The 21,965-nt window shown below is 41.1% G+C and overlaps 1 protein-coding gene across 2 annotated transcripts in view; it reads right to left on the bottom strand.

The window, feature by feature from the left end:
* The window catches only part of tgfbr2b (transforming growth factor beta receptor 2b), a 76,166-nt gene extending 66,606 nt beyond the window's left edge, over positions 1–9,560 (bottom strand). The window contains exons 1-2 of one of the 2 annotated variants that reach the window (XM_059652935.1): positions 9,312–9,560; positions 3,976–4,036 (exon numbers count right to left, since the gene is read on the bottom strand). Coding sequence is in view for 1 of the 2 variants with exons in the window: in XM_048555754.2 (XP_048411711.1) it covers positions 9,312–9,387 (76 nt within the window). In the remaining variant the exon portion in view is untranslated. The remainder of the gene's footprint in view (positions 1–3,975; positions 4,037–9,311) is intronic. The other variant, XM_048555754.2, reaches the window with a different exon arrangement.
* Between the last annotated feature and the right edge of the window lie 12,405 nt (positions 9,561–21,965).

Here is a 21,965-nt window from a genome sequence, read left to right as displayed (position 1 = left end):
CTACTCAATATTTTGGTTTTTTTCCGTCATCATACCTCATCACATTTTACCTGTCTTTTGGTGCATTGATAGCCATCTCACCTGCAAATCTGAAGGTTTTCGGTTTGTAACCCACACCAGAGCAATCTGCATCCGATCTAAGCTGGCAATCCAATGCAGTCGCAGAGTGCAGCATTCCTATCAAAGGTGCTATCTTTACAATGAGATTTTACAATGAATCTCATCTACTCTCTCAAGTGCACGCCTGAATTCCAAAGCACTACCCTGAATAAGAGCAGCGTAGTACTCTGCAGAGTACTGGACTGGATTCCTTTGCCCAAAAGCCTCGGGATCAACTGGTGTTTGGATTAAGGGTATTTTTGGTTTTTGGATACACGTGCCGTATTAATTCAGTTCGAGTCTGTTCTGGCCTCCAAACTCAGGATACCTAGAGGTCCATTCAGGACCGCTTTCAAAAGATTTTTAGTTTGTAGGTCTTTTGGTTTTCGGACATGTGGGCAAAGGATACCTGACCTGTATTCATTCCTTGAACAACATCACTAAGCTGATTCTATGGTGATTTTCAGCTTTTGCCAACTTACTGCTTACAAATTGGCTGCTATGTTCCCTTCATTACATCATATTTCCAGAGTAATTAATTGGCTGTTAAGCATTCTTAACTCTTGAATTGCACTTTGTAAACAAAAGTCTTTTGTTTTCAAAATCTATCAATCTTAGTTCTGAAAATCTGAGGGTAAATCAGACAGGTTGGTCATCAGAACAGTTAAGTACCACTGGGAGCAGCTTACTTATCTTCAAAACAATCAATGTTGAAAGGCTGCTCTTATCATGTATAAGGAACATGTGGATGCATTCAATGTTGCAACAGTTTTAAAGAATTCAGTTAATAGTAGAAATCCCCACTGGGAGAAAAGGATTCACCAAAAGATTCTGTGCCCTGAAGGAATACAAGTATTCAGCATGATGACAGACACAGATTATTTGAAGTTTTATCTCCTGTTGGGTTGCTCTAGTTTGCAACATATGGAGAGAAGGAAAGAATTTGCAGCTATGACATCCTAGAAGATTTTACAATCAAAGATGTACTTTTTGAACTATAGTCACTGTTGTAACGTTGAAGATGCAGCAGCCAGCTCCTACCACCCTTTATTCATTCATGGGATTCATAGGCAACATTTATTGCCCGTCCCTAATTGCCCAGAAGGCAGTTAAGAGTCAACCACATTGCTGTGGGTGTGGAGTCACATGTAGGCCAGACCTGACAAGGATGGCAGTTACCTTCCCTTAAGACATTAGTGAACCAGATAGGTTTTTCCAACAATTGACAATGGATTCACGGTCAACATTAGACTCTTAGTTCCAGATATTTATTGAGTTCAAATTCCATCATTTGCCATGACGGGATTTGAACCCAAGTCCCTTGAACATTGTCTCCGTCTCCGGATTAACAGTCCAACAATAATGCCACTAGGCCAATGCCTCCCTATAATGAATGCGTTAATTATTAAATAATGAGAGATTGCAGTGCTCTGAGCTGCAGGGGCATCTGAGTGCCCTGGTGCACGAGCCATATAAAGTTAGTATGTAAGTACAGCAAGTAGTTAGGAAAGCCAACAGAATACAATTATTTATTAGGAAGGAATTGAATGTGAAAGTAGGAAGGTTATGCTTCAGGTATACAGTGCATTGGTGAGACCACATCCGAAGTATGGTATACAGTATTGGCCTGCTTATTTAGGGAATGATGTAACCATATTGGAAGCAGTTCAAACAGGTTTATTAGACTAATATCTAGCAATATGCCTTGTGAGGAAAGACTGGTCTTGCTGGGCCTATATCCACTGGTGTACTTGAGTTCAGTAAGAGGCAACTTGACCAAAGCATACAATAGAAGATGTCTTCACAGAGTGAGTGTTGAAAGAATGATTCTTCTGTGAGGAAAATCTAGAACTTCAGGGTCGCTGTTTAAAAATAAGGACCACCTATTTAAGGTAGAGACGAGGAGAACTTATTTTTTTCCTCTCTGGTGCTAATTCTTTGGACCTCGCTTTCTCAAAAAAAAGATGAAGATGTAGGGTATTTGAATATTTTGAACCATGGGTGGGTAGTTTCTTGGTAAGTGAATGGGTGAAAGGTCATCAGGAATGGGTAGTAAATGGAGCTGAGGTTACAATCAGATCAGCCTTGATCATATAAAATACTGGAGCCTGCTCAAGGGGCAAAATAGCCTATTTCAGCTCCTAACTTGGATGTGCATATAATCTGTTGATTGTGATGTTGGCTCAGGGATAAATATTGGCCAAGACACCAAGCTCCTCAGGAAATCATTGAATTAGTGGTGTAGGATGTTTTGTGTTTAACCAGGTGGGCAGTCAGATTAATATCTCACCTGGCACATTGTGTCAATGCTGACAGTGTGACACTCCATTAGGATTGCACTGAAGCAGCAGCCCAGATTCTATGCTCAAGTCTCTATCCAAAATCTGCTGACTCAGAGACACGGGTGTGTTAGACTTAGAGACAAGGTTTGGGCTTTTTACAGTTGGATTGAGATTGGCAGACAAGATTGAGGGCTTTATAGAGAGGCAATATCTTCTGCTTTACAGAGATAACACTTCAGAATGGGATATCAAATTGCAGAGTCTCAACTGCAGAAGCATGTAAACATGGAGAAATATATTCAAAAATAAATTAGACCAATACATATATGGATTGGAACTGTTAAAAAACATACACAATCTACTAATTCCGTTTATGTAATTGTGAAATATTTGCAAAGTAATGGATGATCTGCTCTGTAGTGGAAACTTTACTAAAATATAACTCATTAATATGTTAGGGCAGCTCAGCTGGTTTACATTCAAAACATGTTCATTGTTTATAACTGCGTAAGCAGTGTTAACAACCGAGATCTTTTATACTGGGGAATATTACAGCTATGATTCAAAACCCACTATTACCACCTCAATGTATTGAAGGCTCCTCAATCCAAGCATTAACAGGACAAGGCTCAACTTAAAAAAAAGGGGAAAGGCTTTTCCAGTGTTTGCACTAATGGGCTAATAAAGAGAACGATCAGGAGGGAGACCGTGAACAAAAAAAGGACAGAAATTGCTAGAAAAATTCAACAGGTCTGGCAGCATCTGTGGAGAGAAATCAGAGTTAACATTTCGGGTCCAGTGACCTTTCTTTAGAACGCTGAAGATTTTCCTGCCGAGCTTTTCTAAAAATTTCTGTTTTCGTTTCTGACTTCCAGCATCCACAGTCCTTTTGTTTATTTTTTCAATTTAGGGAGGTCGTGAGGCTTTTTCAAAACAAAATATAACTTTACAGTATTTGTAAAAGAAAGGTATGGAAAATAGATATTCCTGAAGTTGAAAGTTGTTCTCATCTTCCATGTGTCTCACAACTACATTGTACTAATTTTCAAAATATTTAGCCCAAATAATTAAGGGCTTGACAAAGCACAACAAGGTTTTCAGGTCAGTTTTTATGACACTGAGTTAAACTGCAAAAAGTGAGTAGGATATGAGTAGGGCAGGGTACGTCTTTACACTGGCACGCTCCAGACTGCATCAAATGTCATATATCTAATTTACAGAACAGAACCAGCCTATTTGGCAAGAGTTGCATTAGCAATTGTCGATTGAGGACAAGTTCGGCCAGGACACTGCAGCCAACTCCCTTGTTGTTCATCAAAAACAGCGCTTGTAATCTTTCATACCCATTCAAAAGGGTAGACGGCATCACTGTTAAACATCTTGTCCAAAATTTGTCACTAGACCACTGGGCTGCAGTTTTTATGTTTAATACTGCAGAGTGGTGTTTAGAACTGGGTGGCAGTGTTCCCCAAAGCCTTCAGCTCACTGGGTTTGCATTGTAAAACCGGTGACATGGTGACATTGGTTTAAATATCATCTTAAGATGTGAACAGATAACCAACAGCACTGCATGTGCAATAAAATCATTACATACCTGATGCATTAAGATGCTACTGATAGTATATCATTGCCATCCACAGTGACTATCAGGTGACCTGCAAAACATGTTACTACATGTACAATTTTATGCATCAGCTGCGCTAAATGTACCCCTAAACACAAGTTTATTTTCATGATGAGTAATTTTTTTAAACTGTTGCACCAGTGAATCTTGAATGCAGCTAATGCAATTTGCACCAGAAAAATATAAGTGTTCGTGAGCCTCTTGCATTGTCCATTGACTACTAAGATGTTTGGAAAATGGAGGGGATATGTATGGGCTTGGCTGGAATACACAGCAAGTAACTCCATTTAGATTTGTAGGGTTCTTGTGATGCAGTGGTAAGGGTCCTTACCTCTGAACAATGAGACCTGGGTTCAAGTCCCATCTGCTCCATAACTATAACATAACATATCTGAACAGGTTAATTAGACAAAGTATTACATGTAAGTTTAGATTCCCAATGGCCTTCCCAAGAAACTACGAGTGGGTCAAATTAAATAGCTGTACATTTTACAGTCAACCATTGTGTAACATTTCATTATCTGTATTTACAAGGATATTGCTTGTTCCAACTTGTTGGTGACAGCTGTACCAGGCTGACTAAACTAAGTGTTAACTTAAAAAGCAGGTAGTGTAAAACGAACACCAAAAGAATCCAGACTTTTTCCACTAAAAGCAAAATGTAAATGTAGTGGTTATGGCACTGGGTTAGTAATTCAAAGGCTAATAACGCAGAGCTCTTGAGTTCATATCTCACCATAGCAATTGTCGAACTTAAGTCGCGTTTTACAAATACATCTGCAAATAAATCCCTAAAATGGGTTGAAGTGACCATAAAGGCTCTGCTGAAGGGTCAATGACTGAAACATTAACTCTGTTTCTCTCCACAGATGCTGCTTGACCTGCTGGTCACTTTCCCACTTTACAGTGTTTTATAGATGAAGCTTCCAGATTATTGTAAACCTTGGTTGATTCGCTACCATTCTTTGGGGGACAAAAAATATCTGCTAAGCTTCTGGCTTATATGTGACTCCTGCCCCCATAACAACATGGCTGACTCTTAACTGCCTTCAGAAGTAGCTGTGCAAGCCACATTTATGTAATGTCATCTTAGGGCCAGGCCAGCGACACTCACATCCAGAGATATTTCAAAGTAACTTGTAAATTCCCTAAATCTAAACTCTGGTGTTTCTTTCATATATTTGTCTTAAGAAGACACTGCTGTTTTGTTAAGGATGTGTTCCTGCTATGTGTAAAACTGCTTCAAAACAACGATGACAACACAAATTTATGTAGTAACAATCAGATCATCGACATCCCCAGGTATTTCACATGAAATTTGACACAGAGTCACATAACAAATTATTGGAATAGGTGGCCAAAAGCCAGGTCAAAGAGGTAGGTTTTCAAGGACAGTGTTAAAAAGCAGGACAGAGGAGAAGAGGAATGGAATCCGAGAATCTACAGCCTAGAGAGCTGCACGCACCGATGGTGCAGCAATGAAAACTGGGAATGCACAAGAATCCAGACTTTTCTAATTTCTAAATTGCAGGAACACTTCTTTCCATCTTGTGGCCATCTGACTGCGGGTGAACCAAGAGCCTGAAGCCTGGGCATGAGGGAAGAGAATTTGAGTCTACCAGCTTTAGAGTCTGCTGTGCTGAGTTGCTGGGTCTCCTTTCAGGAATGGAGAAAAAGAAACGAGAAGTCTTTATTTTAACCAATGACACAGAAGGGAGATCAGAAGAAAGGAGGAAATAACACAAGGACATCATTAATGTCACGAGGTGGATGCTTAGATGCTACTAAAGGGAGAAGAAAATTGTTTGCAAGATCTTGAAGGTCTATTGCAGTCAATTCTGGTTGCCACATTACGGGATGGATGTGGAGGCTTTGGAAAGGGTGCAGAAAAAGTTTACCAGGAAATTGTATGGATTAAAGGATAGAAGCTATGAGAAGAGGCTAGAAACACGAGGGTTGTTTTCTCTAGAGTGGCAGAGGTTGGGGGGAGATTTGAGAGAAGTCTATAAAATTATGAGATACACAGATAGATAGGATTAACAGAACAATATTTTTTCCCCAAAGTTGAAATGTCTAATACTGGGCCGCATGCATTTAAGGTGAGATGGGAAAAAGTTCAAAGGAGATGTGAGGGCTAAGTTTTTTTTACACAGAGCATGGAAGGTGTCTGGAACATACTATCGCAGTGATGGTGGAGGCAGACACAATAGGGGTGTTTAAAGGCCTTTTAGATAAGCACATGGCTGTGCAAGGAACGGACCAAGGGCAAGCAGAAGGGATTAGTTTAATTTGGCATCATGTTTGGCGAAAGGGCCCATTCCTGTGCTGCAATGATCTATATCTGTGTGCACTGCAATGCCACATAATTAACTAACTTAATTAAGTAACCCCACTCCTTCAATGGACTAGCCTCAATCTAGGGGAGGAAGTGCCGCTCCTCTAAACAGGATGAAGTCAGAGAAGAAGAAAAAAACAAAATTGCTTCTCCATGGAAGGAAGGTGGTGTCCCTGTGTTCCTTTTGGGATGAGGATCCTATCAATTCATTACAGTTACAACCGGATTGAGCACCCTAGAGGGTGCGATCATTGCGCTGGAGGCATTTGGGAACAGCTTATTATCCCCAGCATCCTATTTGATCCAGTTGGGACCACAGTGATAAAGCTTCATATGTATGTTACCAAAATACTGAAAAAAGCTCATCGACTTCGTCTGGTACAAATGGCTGCACTCTGCTGAGATGTTGCCCTGCCTAGGAAGAGCAGTCAAGCACTGCCAGGTCTCTGTATCATGACTTTCTGCCTTCAGACCCTGCAGAGATTTCACTACATCAGAAATCCCATGCAACTGTAGGATAAGCCAATTCAGATTCCCAGGCCGCCTGTAGTTTCTGTGGATTTGAGGATTCCATGTTTCACATTAATATAGGATGTGAGAGATTGAAGCCCCTTTTTAATTATTCGAAGGGGCTGCTCTTCAATCTTTTTTATTTGAATTTGATATGTCTCTTATTAATTATTTTTGTCACAGCGTTTCTTTAAGAACAATTTGGTAATTTTCTTATTTATTTTACTGTTGATTGCTCAAAAATACAAATTGGGGCTTTCACAGTGCAGAGTAATGTCCGTGCCTGTGAGCCAGGAGGCCTGGGTTCATGTTCTACCTGCTCCAGAGATGTGTCACAACATCTCTGAACAGTTTGATTAGGAAATATCTACAAATAGGAGCTGTTTGAGTAGGGGCAATGCAGTCATGTGTCATGCTGTATTCTATAAGCAAAGCTATCGTTGAGAGAAGGACTGGGGTCTACTTTCATCATTGACCTTCTGGCCTGGAATCAATTTAACATCTGGGAGGGATGTGTGGCTGGAAGAAATTACAGAGGGAAGCACATTTGAAAACAAGGAAGAAAATATTTAAATTGAGGCATTGATGGCTAAGAACCAACGTTGGTCAGCCATCAGCTTGCTGAGCAGGACTTAGTGCAACTTAGGACATGGGCAGAACAGTTTCCAATGAGTCTCACGTTTATTGTAGACACATAAAAAACTTGAGTTTAATTCAGGGGAACCTTGGTCTGTGAGACAGTTATAGATACACGGGCCATATACCTATATATAGATAAATATCTTCTCTCAATTCACCCAAATGCACCTAAAATACACTGGGATTGTGCTAATAGCGTGCAGCTTTAGTTTAAGTAACATTCAGTTCTCTCAGCACAAATACCCCATTAAAATAGACTGGGATTGTAATTTTGATTGCAGAAAAAAAATTTCTCCATTTTTTAAAAAAGAAAAAAATGTTACCACACCCCTGTGCTCCCCCAAATTCCCTACCATTCAAGTGGCTTTTTCATTACATGTATTTTACTGTTAGATGAGTGATATGCATGTCTTTCCACTAATGTGTCGAACAGGTGAAAATGTTTTGCAAATAGCACAGAATGCATAACTGGAAGTGTTATGCTGTAAATATCTTTCCAACCAAATACTTTGATCAACATGGTCACTGCATTGTTCTCATACAATGCAGACTCTGTGAATCTGGCAGGATGATAGAAAGGCTATAATCCATTCTTTCTGCAGATAAATTAACTTCTATGAAGCTCTTTCTCTTCGGAAATCATATGTTTCTGTTATTTAGGTCAGGCCTACAGAAATGTTTATAAAATTTTTGGTTTGCTATCTGTTATTAATAGAGGCATCCCTTCGCTTTTCCCTGTTACAATTTCAACCTTAAGCTAACTATAAACCCAGGCACTAGAGGAATGTAAACTCTTACATCAGCTTCAATGACATATTCTAGCAATCTGTCTTGCCCTAACATATTTCCACTCTAAAATCAGTCACTCTCAGAGAACAGAACCCACTTTTGATAGCTGCTTTCCAAAGGGCATTGCACATATATACAGACCATCTCAAAAGATAAGTTTTCCCAGCAAGACATCAGTAAGCAAACTCAATCCACTTTTGTAAATAAGTTTCCCCCCGGATCACAGCTCACTTCAGTAAATCAATCACTTCCAAATGAACAGTGACCTTCTACATGTCAGCCACTCCCAATTTGTAAACCTATATTCAGAACAGTGATAACAAAAACAGCCCACCTTTTCCACAAAGCCAACAAATAGCTCAGTTGGACAAAAGTGCGAATAATCATAATCCAGTTTCACAATAGTTCCAAATGGAGCCTAACTCTGGTACAGATCCAATAAATACAGCCCATCCTCTCAGTCATGCCAAATAAACAGTCCACTTCCATAACAGCAGCAAAAAGAAAAATACATCCACTTCACATTAGAGCCAAATATATCCCAATTTCCCAAACTGGAAACAAGCACTGCCCATCTTGACCATAACGCTAACAAATGCAGCTATATTACATTAATGCTGAACACAGTCGTTATTGACAATCATGCCAACAAACAGCCCACCTTGACAACCATGCCAACACAGCCCACTTTTGCAATAGTTCCAATGTACACAGTCCCCTTCACAAAAAAATACAGTACCCCTTCACAATAAAGGCAATACACTCTGGGCTTCTGTTTCCCACCTTCCCTGTGCCCAGTCTCCCTCCACTGACAGCTGGTGGATACTTCCAGCACTGGCACGACAGACAATCTAAGAGTGCAGACAGAAACGGGTTCCCCCCTCCACCCTCAGATGTCCGAGTTGAAGGCGTGCGGAGTGAGCTAGCTCAGCACATGCCTGCCTCCTCCTGTGCCCCAGCTCGTTTTGAAACCGCTTCAAGTGGCTGGGCTTTTAGAGCGCTGCTATCCGGGGCTGTGCTCGGCCAAACTTACCGGAAGCCTGGAGGAAGTCTGAAAAACCTGAGGCTGCAAATAAGGTGAAGACCCAGAAAGAATCCATTAGTCCCATAGTTTAAAGATCCCGTCTGAGAGCGGCCGGAGGGAATGTGAAGTGAAGAAAACAAGGATGTGAAAAAGTTTTTTGGGGAAGGCTTGTCGTTGTTACAACTTTTGAGCTCTCGCTCTCTCTCTCTCTCTCTGCCTGAAAGTCAAAATGCGCCTATGAGTCATTGGTTTATGTACTTAAGGGGAAACAGGAAACTTCAAATTCAGAAGGAGGGCTGGGCTATCATTGAAAGGGCGAAAGCCAATCGTTGCTTGCTTTACATCTCTAGTTGGGGCAATATGCAATTTCTAACGCCCAAAGAGTGACAAAACAGCCTACACAACACAAAAAAATGTGCAGCTCTGCACACGGGAGGCTCAAATTTTTTGATCTCACCAGAGAAGGAGCTGCTTTCTAACATGTGCCTGATCGGGAAGTTTGAGGGACGTGGCTGTTTTCTAGCCTTCATCACCCGGCGTACATTTTTTGAGCATATTATTTTGTGCCTTCTCTCTCTCTGCTTCCGGAAGAGTAATGCTTGAACAGGGTGAACGTGGAGTGCAGGAAGAGGCACGGGAAATGCGGCAAACGATGTCCTTCTGCAGTGCTGATCCTCCCCAACCTTCTCTCTGAAAAGACAGGGAGACTCCACCAGTGGCTGGCGTAGGATTCTTGGGAAAGGAGCAGGAGTGGGCCATTCACACAGATCAGGATGGAGCTGTAGCTCAGTTTACCCGGCTGGCTGTTTCCTGGGGTGGGCATGGGACGCTCGACAGCATGCGTGTGGGCGGGGCTGGCTTTACCAAGCACCCATGCCCATTTGGAATGCCAGCTGTAGTACCCAGATTCAGTTGGCATTGTGCCCTACAATGAACCTAAGGGCTGGGAATGGTGCTGACATTTTGGGGAGTGGGGAAGATGACCAAAGGCAGGCTCAAAAATGTGTGTGATGTTGTTGTGAAAGAAGCCTATTCTTGTCAGCAGTTTTGAATGGAGACTGGATTTGTTGGTGCTGTGCAAAATGGAGATTGCATTTGTTGGCACTTTAGTAAAGTTGGGTTGTGCTTATTGGCCCTCCATTGAAGGAGGCGTGTGTTTGTTGGCACTACAGTGATTGTAGGCTATGATATTTGAATGAGTGACTTGTGGAAGGTTACTCTGTCTGTTGGAAGAGAATTATTTATTGAAGTGAGCTGTGCTCCAAGAGAAAACCTATTCACAGAAGCAGGCAGTGTTTACTTGTGATGTCTTGTTGGGGAAACTTGTTATAATTGTATAGAAGTGCAAAACTTGGCAATGCTAAAAAGAGTCATTGGGAAACATCCTACTGGGACCTAATGGTGAAAAATATGATAGAATTGAGTGAGAAGTCTGCTGAGGCCTACCTCCATATTGAGGGGAACTCGCAGCGACTTTAAAGCAAGTTCTGGGTGTCTTAGGAGCAGTAAATTGCCTTTAATATAGATTATTACTTGGTAATGACCTTGTTCACTGCATATTAATGTGTAGCTTCTCATTCTACCACCTGCTGCAAAATAAGTAGATGCTGAAAATGTTTTACATGGAGCTCAGAGCCAGTATCTGATGACTTCAGCTCACCAATGTGTGTGTGTGTGTGTGTGTGTGTGTGTGTGAAGAACCTCCATGTTCCTCATCACCCAACAGCATCTTAGGGCATGATCCATAGCCAACAGCTGCATGTGCTCCTTGTCCACCAACATTGGCATTCAATAATTTCCAACCGCTCAGGATTCTTATGGGACCGATGTGATCCACTTGATGCTTAAAAAAGTACAAGTACTTTGCATGCGACAACAGCAGGTAGCTTTTGAAGGCTTCCACAAGGACACTTTGTGACGCAGAGACAAGCACCCATTCCCATGGATTGGATCAGGCTGCATCTCAGGGCTGCTCGCTTGCTCCCTTAGTATTCACTCACTTAATGCCTACCTGGTTGTACACAACGTCCCTGCTTTTCCTTGCCTTGCCTTGCCTTTTGATGTTAATTAGTGGAGTCACACAACTAGAGATCAGTCAGTTCTGTTGACTGGACGGCTGATTTGTGACACAGAGTAATACCGACAGTGTAGGTTCAATTCTCACAACGGCTGAGGTCACCATGAAGGACTCTCCTTCTCAATGTCATCCTTTATTTGAAGCGCTGGTAACCCTCAGCTTAAACCACATCCAGTCATCTCTGTCTCTCTAATGAGCCAGCAGGACTATGGCAACTTTAACATTTTACCTTACAATTAGACAGCTAGCCTTGTTTGACAACAGTACTCAGTCAAGGGGGCTTCATGTGTTGCTCAAATATTTGACTATATCTTCTGCCATTGTAATTGGAAGGAGACTAGGTACTTTGTATTGTCAAAAGTGGCAGCTTTAGGTACATCCATGAATCTGTGCAATATGCACTAAGTTATGATTTGATCAGGGTAACCATTAATGTGAAAGAGAGTTTTGATATCTCCTATATCAGCGTGAAGCCTACAACATGAACAAATAGTGTCCTGTTCACAAGGTTACTAATAAGGCTGATCTTGTAGAGTGTGGAACTGGAGAAATCCTAACACTTATGTTGACTGAGGAATGTATCCTTACAGTAGATAATAATGTAAAACCATTGGCAGATCTGTCAACTATCACATTGAGTAAAAGTTCTCACTGTACGATTAAGATCTATAGCTTTATTATCTCCAGACTTGGTTGAAGATTCCGTATTCCATACTTAGTTCGACAAGAGCTACCTTGCTAACAGGGAGAATGTATAATTTCACATAAAGAAGTTGTTGCATCCAATTCTTAACATTGTTGAGTCATGGGTGGCTCCAGTAGAATAAACCAATTGATTTGTTCTCTGTCACTTCTGTGAAAACCATGCTGATTCTTCTCAGTAAAGGCACCAGCCCTGACCTCTCCCACACTATCTTCAAAGAATTTTATATTTGATATCAGTGGTATTTTCCTTAATATTCTTCCCCATTCTCCCTGAAAGTTCACATAAAGATGTAAAATGTCATCTTGTGATTGATCACCTCCACCCTTGGTGTACCTTCCTCCCTTTCCTTCTCAAGAAATATCCTCCTGCGGTCCTAGAGATAGAATTCAAAGATTCATAGTGTATTAAGTCAACTAAAATGTCTTCTGCAGCTGGTGAATAGGGAATATTCAAAGCCACACAAGCTTCTTAAGAAAGACAATAGTGATTAGGTGATGACAAAGTACTGGAGATCTTTCCCATTATATTGTAATACCCTGTACACTGAATGGATTATCTCCTGTTCCCAATAAGTTACATGGATGATGGCTTGGTTGTGGCCCATTTATGTGATAGGAGCTAGGGAAGTGTTATGGTTTACCCTGTTGTACTATGCATTTCTATTTGGATGTCATGGTAGCCTGGCAATGATTGGTTGCCCTAGTTACTACTATGCATGTTTTGTTGAGTGTGCTAATCCAGACAAATAGTTTTTCATTTTCCCACAATTATCAGCATTGGATAGAATCCTCAGTAAAGGTGTCATGGACCTTGATGTGGAGATATTAAGGACTGCACATACTGGAAGCCAGAGTCAATAAATGTGGAGGTGGAAAAGACCAGCAGGTCAGACAGCATCTGAGAAGCAGGAAAGTCAATGTTTCAGGCTGAAACTTTTCATTAGGACTGGAGAGGGGAAGAAACGCGCAGACATAAATGGGGAAGGGGAGATTTGCTGTGAGAAGGGTAGGTGGGATGGTGATAGCTGGATGCAGGTGGGGATAATTATGATTGATCAGTGGGAAGGGTGGATCAGATAGGTGCATAGGAAGATGGACAGGTGAGGGATGGTCAGAGAGATGAGGAGGAGGGGGAGGGCTGGATATGGGATGAGGTTGTGGGGGGGTGGGGGTACAGGGAGTTTGAAGCTGAAGTAGATATAAAGCCATTGGACTATAAGATCCCAAGGTGAAATATCCAGTGAAGCCCATCTTAAGACTAGTGGGCTTAACTCCATCTCCCTCTCCCCTGGCAACCTTGTGGTTGCCATCTGTTTCAATTCCCCTCCCACCCCACTGGCAACATGTCCATCTTTGGCCTCCTCCACTGTCAGAGTGAGGCCAAAAGTAAACTGGAGGAACAGCACCTGATATTTCGTCTTGGAGGCTTACAGCCCAATGGCCTGAATATTGACTTCACCTGTTTCAAAATCCCTCCATCCTGGTCTTATCCCATGCCTAGCCCTCTCCCTCCTCCTCACCTCCCTGATCTGACTTCATCCAATCTGTCCATCTTTCTACCCACCTATCCACTCCACCCTTTCCACTGACTAATCACTATAACTCCCTACCTGCATCCACCTATTACCACCGTACACACCCTTCCCCCACTCCCAGCCCCCTCCCTCTCTTTACATCTCAGCTCCCTTCCCCCTCCCCAGTCCTGATGAGAGGTTTTGGCCCAAACCGTTGACTTTCCTGTTCCTCGAATGCTGTCTGACCTCCGGTGCTTTTCCAGCTCCACATTTATTTGACTCTAGACTTTGACATCATGTACAAACATAATGTTTGGGTATTTTTGACAAATGAGGGATGGAAACCATACAAGTGCAAACATATGAACTTTTACTGGTTTTTACAGAGATGTGGTTTAGCAGGACTCCATTAGAGCTTCCCTCCATCAGATCTCAGTTATTTGTGCTCCAACATACTCTGAAATCTCCGATGATGCAAACAAGCTGTTTGCATAAGAGCTCTTAACCCTTTAGGTTACTTTGATCAGTACTGATTCAGTTGATCTCAGCTAGGAGATAAACTGCAATGAGACTTTTCATGTTAATGCTCCTGATCTTAGAAGGGCTGACATGAGGAAAGGATGCATAGATAAAGGAGTGAAATCAGATTCCATGCGAGTATATCCCAAAAAAAATTGTCTCTCGGATGGAAGGGGATGGTGACAAAATTTCAGAAAAGAAAAACAACACTATTCTGATAAACCAGTATTTAAGCAAGAGGAATTGGTCGCCTTACAGTCCAGTAAAAGAATCAAAAACCAAAAAATTTAAAGAAGCATGGTCTGACATGCTGAATTTCCCTTAATGCACTGCATCCACACAACCTGTTACAACAAACCCAGGAGAAGGAAAATGCATTTAACACAATAACTAATCAGTACAACAGCACACTGTTGAAATATTTCTTGAACTATTGTTTCACAGAATGGCACCAGCAAAGAGGAGAACCTTTGGCCCATTTGTAAGAACAATTTAGCCTATGTCACTCTCCTGCTGTATCCCTGAGATCCAGCATTTTGTTTTCCTCTTCAGGAATATTCTTTTGAATACCAGGAATAATTCTGCCTCCATCAGTTTCTGAGGCTGTGCATTCTAAACCTTAATGACTCACCGTGTAAAAGAACTTTTTCTCAGGCCATCATTTGTTCTTTCGCTGATTACCTTAAATTGATTTGCTTTAGTTCTCAATGTCATCACCAAATTGGAAAAGCATGTCTGAAGAGACGCCTTATGGTTTAGAACATTTTCATTTAAATAAATCTCTTAACCTTGCTATCTCTCTCAGGAGAACAACCTTTACTTTTCCATCAAAAGAGAGAAACAATTTTGATTCATACAACAACTTTTACATCCTTAGGATATCTTAAAGTAATCTTAAAGCTAATTAAATATTGTTGAAGTGTACTCACAATTGTAATGAAATTTGCACAAACAGAAATGTAACGATGGCCATGGGTGTTTGAAGGAGGATAAATATTTGCTCTTCACATTCAATTACTGCAAAGTTCTAAGGCCAGCTGGGAGGACTGATGGGATCTTGGTTCACAACTGAACTGAAAGATGATACCTTAAACAATGCAGCATTCCTTCAGTACTGGACTGAAGTATCCACTTAGAATGTTTTCATGTTTTGAGAGGACCACAAACGCATACCTTCTGACTTAAAGGTGAGAATGCTATCACTGAACCAAGGCTGAGTGCTTAACAGCACATTTTCTGAATGTTATTCATCAATTTCTAATACCTTCTGGGGCGTTGTTACCAGGATGGATAGATATTGTATGATCTTACTTCATGATCCTCGAAGATCAGGATACATTTTTGTGAACTTTTCCTCAGGCAACTTAGTGGATTGACACAAATGTAGGAGAGGTGAAATTGTAATTGTGAAGAAGTGGGCTCACATTCTATGTTTTTCTGTGCTCTTAAGTAAGTTAGAAGGGTTTTATTTACTTTGTTGTTCATGTTAAGGATTATAAAGTCACCACAGACAGAGAATTTAGATCAGCTTAGCTCAGCTTGTAGCATTCTCGCTTCTAAGAGCATTTCTAAGCAGACTGAGAGAATTGCTGTATTGTTGCAGAACAGTACAGTGTTACAGGAAAAGAAAGGAGGGAATTGAAACTGGCCAGGTTACTTTTACTAAGAGTAATGGTATGTATAGGGTAGACTGACAGGCCTACTACTATGGTGTAACCATTCTACATTCCATGTTAAAATAAAAGAACTGTGGATGCTGAAGATCTGAAACAAAAATCCAAAATTGCTGGAGAAACTCAAATGTGTCTGACAGCATCTGTGGAGTGAAAACAGAGTTAACAATTTGAGTCCAGTGACAGCAGACTTATTAGTTGCTAAAGTCTCCATATTACAACCTTCAAAAGAAATGAAAATCTTGTTTCTTGTCATGCTTTTTGTAACCACTGAATGTTTCAAAACTCGTTATAGGATTCAAACGTAGTCATCATTGTAATATAAGAAACACAGCAACCAATTTGCACTTTGCAAAGGGCAATGTGACAATGGCCAGATTTTTCAGAAAGTGTCGCTTAAGGATAAATATTAGGCAAGACGCCAGGAAATCTTCCCTGTCTTTCTTGCATACACTTGAATATTGAAGGCACATGAAATTCAGCCTCTGCAATGGTGCTGTGCTTACTCAGTACTCCACTGGGGTATCTATCTTGATTTTTGAACTTGTGCCCTATAATTGGATCTGCATCCAAAATTTTGTGACTCAAAGGTTAAAGTGCTACTTACTGAGCCATGGTTGACACACACACCAGTTCACGAGTGCTTTAATCCTATAAACATTTGTGATCTCAAAAGGTCATGAGATACAACTGGAAGTTTATCTTCAGAGGAACAGGAAGGCTGACGTTTCGGGCCTAGACCCTTCTTCAGTTTCTGACCTTCTTCAGTGCTGGACTTCAAGTTTGGAAGGGTACAGAGGAAACTATTGTGATGCCAGGTTACAGGCTTTGTGTAAATCTCAGGCAGGATAATCCACGAGGATCCAGGAAACAGAGAGCAGCTAGAGACTGAAAGTCTCTCTGTTTCACTGTGGTACAATATGGGTTGAGGCTGGCACTTAAAAAGACCAAATTCATTAGGAGTTTAATGAAGCTGGAAGATTTACCTCGCCAGCACTAGCGATAGGACCTCCAGTGATATTATCATCATTCTGGGATTAGAAGTTACTCAACTAAGAAAAGTTAAAATCAGATCTAGACCTTCAGGATCTAAGAATTCATTTGGATTTTTTTCCTCTATTGATTTTAAGAGAATTGAATGTCTACTGAAAGAATAATGTAACATATACCTGTGAAATCTTCTTCATTGTTAAAGTAAATGAAGAATGGTATTCCATTGTGTGGTTTAAAATATACATTCCTGAAAAATATAATGCTTAGTTAATAGAGCGTTTAGTCCTTTGATACAGTAAATGTCTTTAAAATGTTAGATCTTGTTCAGTGATCCTTTCAGCCATTAACTGGAAATTCAAAAATATTTTTTCAAATTTATTCATCTCAATGGAGATTGTAATAACTTGGATAATACATTTCTGTTATGTTACTACAAGTTAAAATAAATAGCAGAGAAACTGGAAAACACTGCAAGTGGCTTGCCAGTTAAAATATGTTTACCAAAAAAGTCTAGGAAATATAAATCCTGTCTTCTCTACCTGCTGTGGGCTGTGTGACCAACATCTGGTTTTACTCTATTACGAACACATGCTTTTGTCATGATATCATAGCTTAAAGTTTCTTATTGCAAATTGTAGGCAGTGCTGAAAGCTAGGAAATTTGCATAGTTCCTCTTCACAAACTCAGGTATGGACCCTTTTAGATAATTCCACCTATAGGCCTATTTGGACATCCAGTCTGAATGTCTCCTGGTTGTTTAATTTCAAACATACTTTAAACTCCTTCCTCAATAATGCCAACATGAGTTGCATACTGTTTACTTAAGAGGCTATCCACTGACTTCTTAAATAGGCACTTTAGGTAGTGTTAGCTTGATGTCTGCAATAATTCAAACTACTATAAAATTAGTTGGACCAGTATGCCAATGGGGTTAAATTGGACAGCTTCCAAAAATGGGCATGGGGTTTCTGGTGTGCAATAATTCTGTGCCTGTTTAGTGAGCATCCTGCTCATTCCCGTAATTGCAGTGTTTCCTGTGCTGTTGGTACCTGCATACTTCATCAAGGGACTCAGAATTGGGAGAGGTGAGCAGGAGATTAAAGTAGTCTGCACATCCTGAAGCCATCCTGCCCCTGTTAAAGACAAGTTTGCTTTAGGACAGGAGAACACATTTGGAGTTCTTGAATAAGTTATGCTGATGTAGAAAGTTCTAATAATTGCATCGGTTTGAGGGCATTGTAAGGTTCTCAGCTGTTGCTTTAGAAGCCTCAGTGGAGGAAATACAAGAAGAGAAGCAAAGTATTGCATCCACAGGCAGCTGGTAGGTCATCTCAACAGATCATCAGAAGGCAGTGGGACTGTGGGAAGATAACTAGGAGGTTAGCACTAGGAGCCAAGATCTTAGCACCTGGATACAGTGTTGCAAAAAGACCATCAAGATCAGTGAATTAATCATCAGATACCACAATCCAGCAGCTGCAGGGACTATCAGAGTGATAGCATGAGGTTCTGTGGCATCAGTTGAAAAACATGCAAAGGGGACACATGACCTAAAAAGAAAGAAAATGTATAAATCAAGCCCGTGACCCAAGTCCAACTGACTGGCCGTTGAATCAAGGATTGCCACAGTTAACAAAGATATCATCACCAAAAATGATTTGTTAGAATATCACCTCATTTCCCCTTTTGGTTTGGAATTTGGTCCACAAATTTTGTTCCCCCCTTGCCTTTAGTTTTTACCTGCAATCATTCGAAAAAGACTCTTTGCCTCATCCAGCTGTATGAGTGAATGTGTATTCCCCCCACAGCTGACGAATCAGTACTCCACTGTGTTGAATACCTATTGACAAAAGCACCGAGGGTGGCGATGGCACCATGAGCCCAACCTTTTACTGAATTCAAAATTCCTGCCCTGATGGCATTTAAACTCATATCCACAGAACATTAGTCTGGGACTTTTAGATTACTCGACCAGTGATATGACCACTGTGCCACCACCTCCTTCTAGAATTGGTTATCCAGCTCCTGTTTTTTATGTTCCTATGTACCTAATATTCAAGATGCAGTTCACCCTCTATTATACATGCTGGTTAGGCCAGCATTTACTGTCCATCCCAAATTGTCCAGAGGGCAGTTAAGACTCAATCACATTGCAAGTCACATATAGGACAGATCAGATAAGGATGGTAGTTTTCCTTCACTTAAGGACATAAGTGAATTGAAAGGATTTTATGACAGCCAATGCTTATTCAATTGCCATTGGTCTGATTTTTAAAAATTCATATTTCGCCACATGCCATGGTATGAATCAAATCTGTATGCTTTGGACATTACCCTGTTAGGGGTTGGAGGCTTAGAAGATTTTGTAAAGATTTTGCAAAAAGAAAGAAAATGCATAAATCAGGCCCAAGACCCAAGTCCAACTGACCATCTGTTCATGTGAGGATTGTCACAGCTAACAAAAACATAATCACTAAAAACAAAAGACAATTTGTTAGAATATCACCCCATTTCCCCTTATGGTTTGGAATTTGAGCCACAAACATTGTTCCCCTCTTGCCTTTAGTTTTTACATGCAATCATTCTAAAAAGACTTTTTGTCTCACACAACTCTGCGTGTGAATGTGCGTGTGTTTGCACTTAAAGATGGTACAGTTTAAGATTTCATTCATAATTATTGATTTTTGCTGCATGTTGGAGGATACGTTTGTCATAATAAATACATTTCTGTTCATTGGTGAAATGTGATGTGAGTTTCTTACATTTTAGACAGTGGCCTCAATAACAGTCTGAGTGATTAAATTAGTTATAATTCACATTTACAAGTACTCATGGAATGGTAGGGCTTGACTGTTAGAACTATTCCCATGAGCATTGTGAAATACCTGCATTGTGACGTTGTACTTTGAAGTATGGCCTTGTAGAACAGGAGATGCTTAAAGTTGTTGTCAAATCTGTCTGTGATTTCCCTGGAAGAAAATCAGAAGCCTTCCACAAAACTTGCTAGCACTGCATACCACTGCATAGAAATAATAAGTCAGCCTTAAGCACGAAGAGGAAACGGACTCAGAGAATGCGGTAGAGTGGTTATTTTTGCTCATATGCCACGTGACATGCTTTGATGAGTAGATTAGATTAGGATTGTATACTTTGTGTTGACTTTTGTTTTTGCATTGTGTCTAAGTGGATGCTGTTATTGACATGAGTAGGAGTAAGTAAGGTTTATGAATGATTTGTAGTTGCATTCATTGGTCCCACAGTAAGTTGAGCCAATCGTGGACAGTCAGCAAGAAAGTGATTGTCTAGCTTACCACTTTCATTTATCCCTCCTCACTTACTCATAACAGAAGGTATGGCTTCCTTAATGTCCTTCCCTCTTCCAACGATTGACCATGCTCTGCTTTTTTCTGTATTTCAACGGAAGTAGCTATGACTGCACCCAACACTGGGAGCAGCTGATTTCTATAGAAGCATCAAGTTAAAATCCCTTGGCACCTGCCACACTACTCACTGGAGATATTTTTAAAAACAAACTGTTCAGACAGGTTGTAATATGCCACTGGGTCAGGTGGGACTTGAAAGCAAACCTTCTGACCACTATTGTAGACTTTAGTAAATGTAAAGAATTATGTAGAACATACACAATGCTGCATCATCAGAGCGACAGTCAGCAGAAATCAGTTGGCAATTAACCAGAAGGTCTTGCATGATTTTGTTAAATGGTACTGATAGAGGAATGGGGTCCTTTCCTGTTGCTGAGTGCTCAGCTGTATGAGTGTTGGAATGTTGAACTCTAAAATGGCAACACTGTAGCTAAAGCAGTGTTACATGTTGACTGACATCATGATCTGCCTACTCTGCAGACTTCCATCACTTGCTACACTTGTCAAATACCCTCACTGTTATGACATTCAGTCTGACTCCCAGTTGAAGTTATTGTGTCCCATAGCTGCTATCATGAACTATGAACAGTACCGCCAAAAATGGATGTTGTACTCCCCCGTCCTCCTCTGTCTCCCTGCACTACTCTCTCTCTTACCCCACCCCAGCCCTCCCCTTCAACACTCATAGGCACAAGGTCAAACAGTACTCAGCAAAGCCCCTTCAGGGAAGGAGACCCTAACCTCAGGACTGAGGGGGCAATAAAAAGTTTAACGAGAAAGATAATCAGTTATTGTGGCCTCGCGGACAGAAAGATAAGTTACTACAGTCTGAAGCATACTTTACACAAACCCAAGTCCAGGTGTTCAAATACAGTGACCTTATCTTTGCAAAGTCGGTGGATTTTGTTTTACCGGAACTGTGAACAGTCTTATGTTTTTAAGGATGCTCTAAGATTTTCAGCTTTGTTGTGTTTCATTTTAAGATTTCGAAAGTAAATGTGCTGAATGCACTGACTTCCTGCATAATGTAAAGGGATTCCGTATCAGGAAAGTGGAAATTGCCTGGGAAGTTGAATATCAAATAGGTGCTAACCCTAAAATCTGAAACCCTCTGAGAAAGTTCCCAGTTCTGAGTTAGAGTTGGGGACTTGGATAGTTTTGACTTCTTTGCCTGAATAGGTAGTATTTAACCTGCCCTAACTCCAGATTATGAAACTGAATTTTGACTTATCATTGATGCCCACCCCCAGCTCAGATACCTGACTCCGGCCCCCTACCCAATCCCTGACTGTTTCCTCCATGTCAGTCCTGACAGACTGCACTGACCCCTAACACCAATCTGGCTATTCATGGAACCCCTGAAACCTGATAATTTTCCTGGATCCAAAGCAAATTCCTGGCCTCCCCAGCCCTTATAGACAGGGCAGCATCCCCTAATTCCGCACCTCTGACTGTACACCAATGAGGTGGCACATCACTGACCCAACCTTGTCTGATTTCCTCATCCCCCCCCACCACAACTCCCTACTTCTCTGACCCCTTCCCTTTGACTAGACCCATCCCAAACAACAGTACTCAACTCACCCTCCCCAACCTGACTCCCTAATCCACTCTGAGCCCTCATCCACTTCCAGCCGCCCTCACTCACCTGCCCCCCTACTTCTTCCTTCCACCTGCCAGCCCAACCCTTATCCACACCTGACTGTCTTGCCAACATGGTACCCTACTAAAACTCACCTTCTACCCTGCACTTCTGTCCATCTGTCATCCTCCCACATCTAACAACTTGGCATCTTATC

This window comes from Stegostoma tigrinum, chromosome 2 (genome assembly GCF_030684315.1).
Source record: "Stegostoma tigrinum isolate sSteTig4 chromosome 2, sSteTig4.hap1, whole genome shotgun sequence".
NCBI lineage: Eukaryota > Metazoa > Chordata > Chondrichthyes > Orectolobiformes > Stegostomatidae > Stegostoma > Stegostoma tigrinum.
This window is presented reverse-complemented; position numbering and strand designations above follow the sequence as displayed.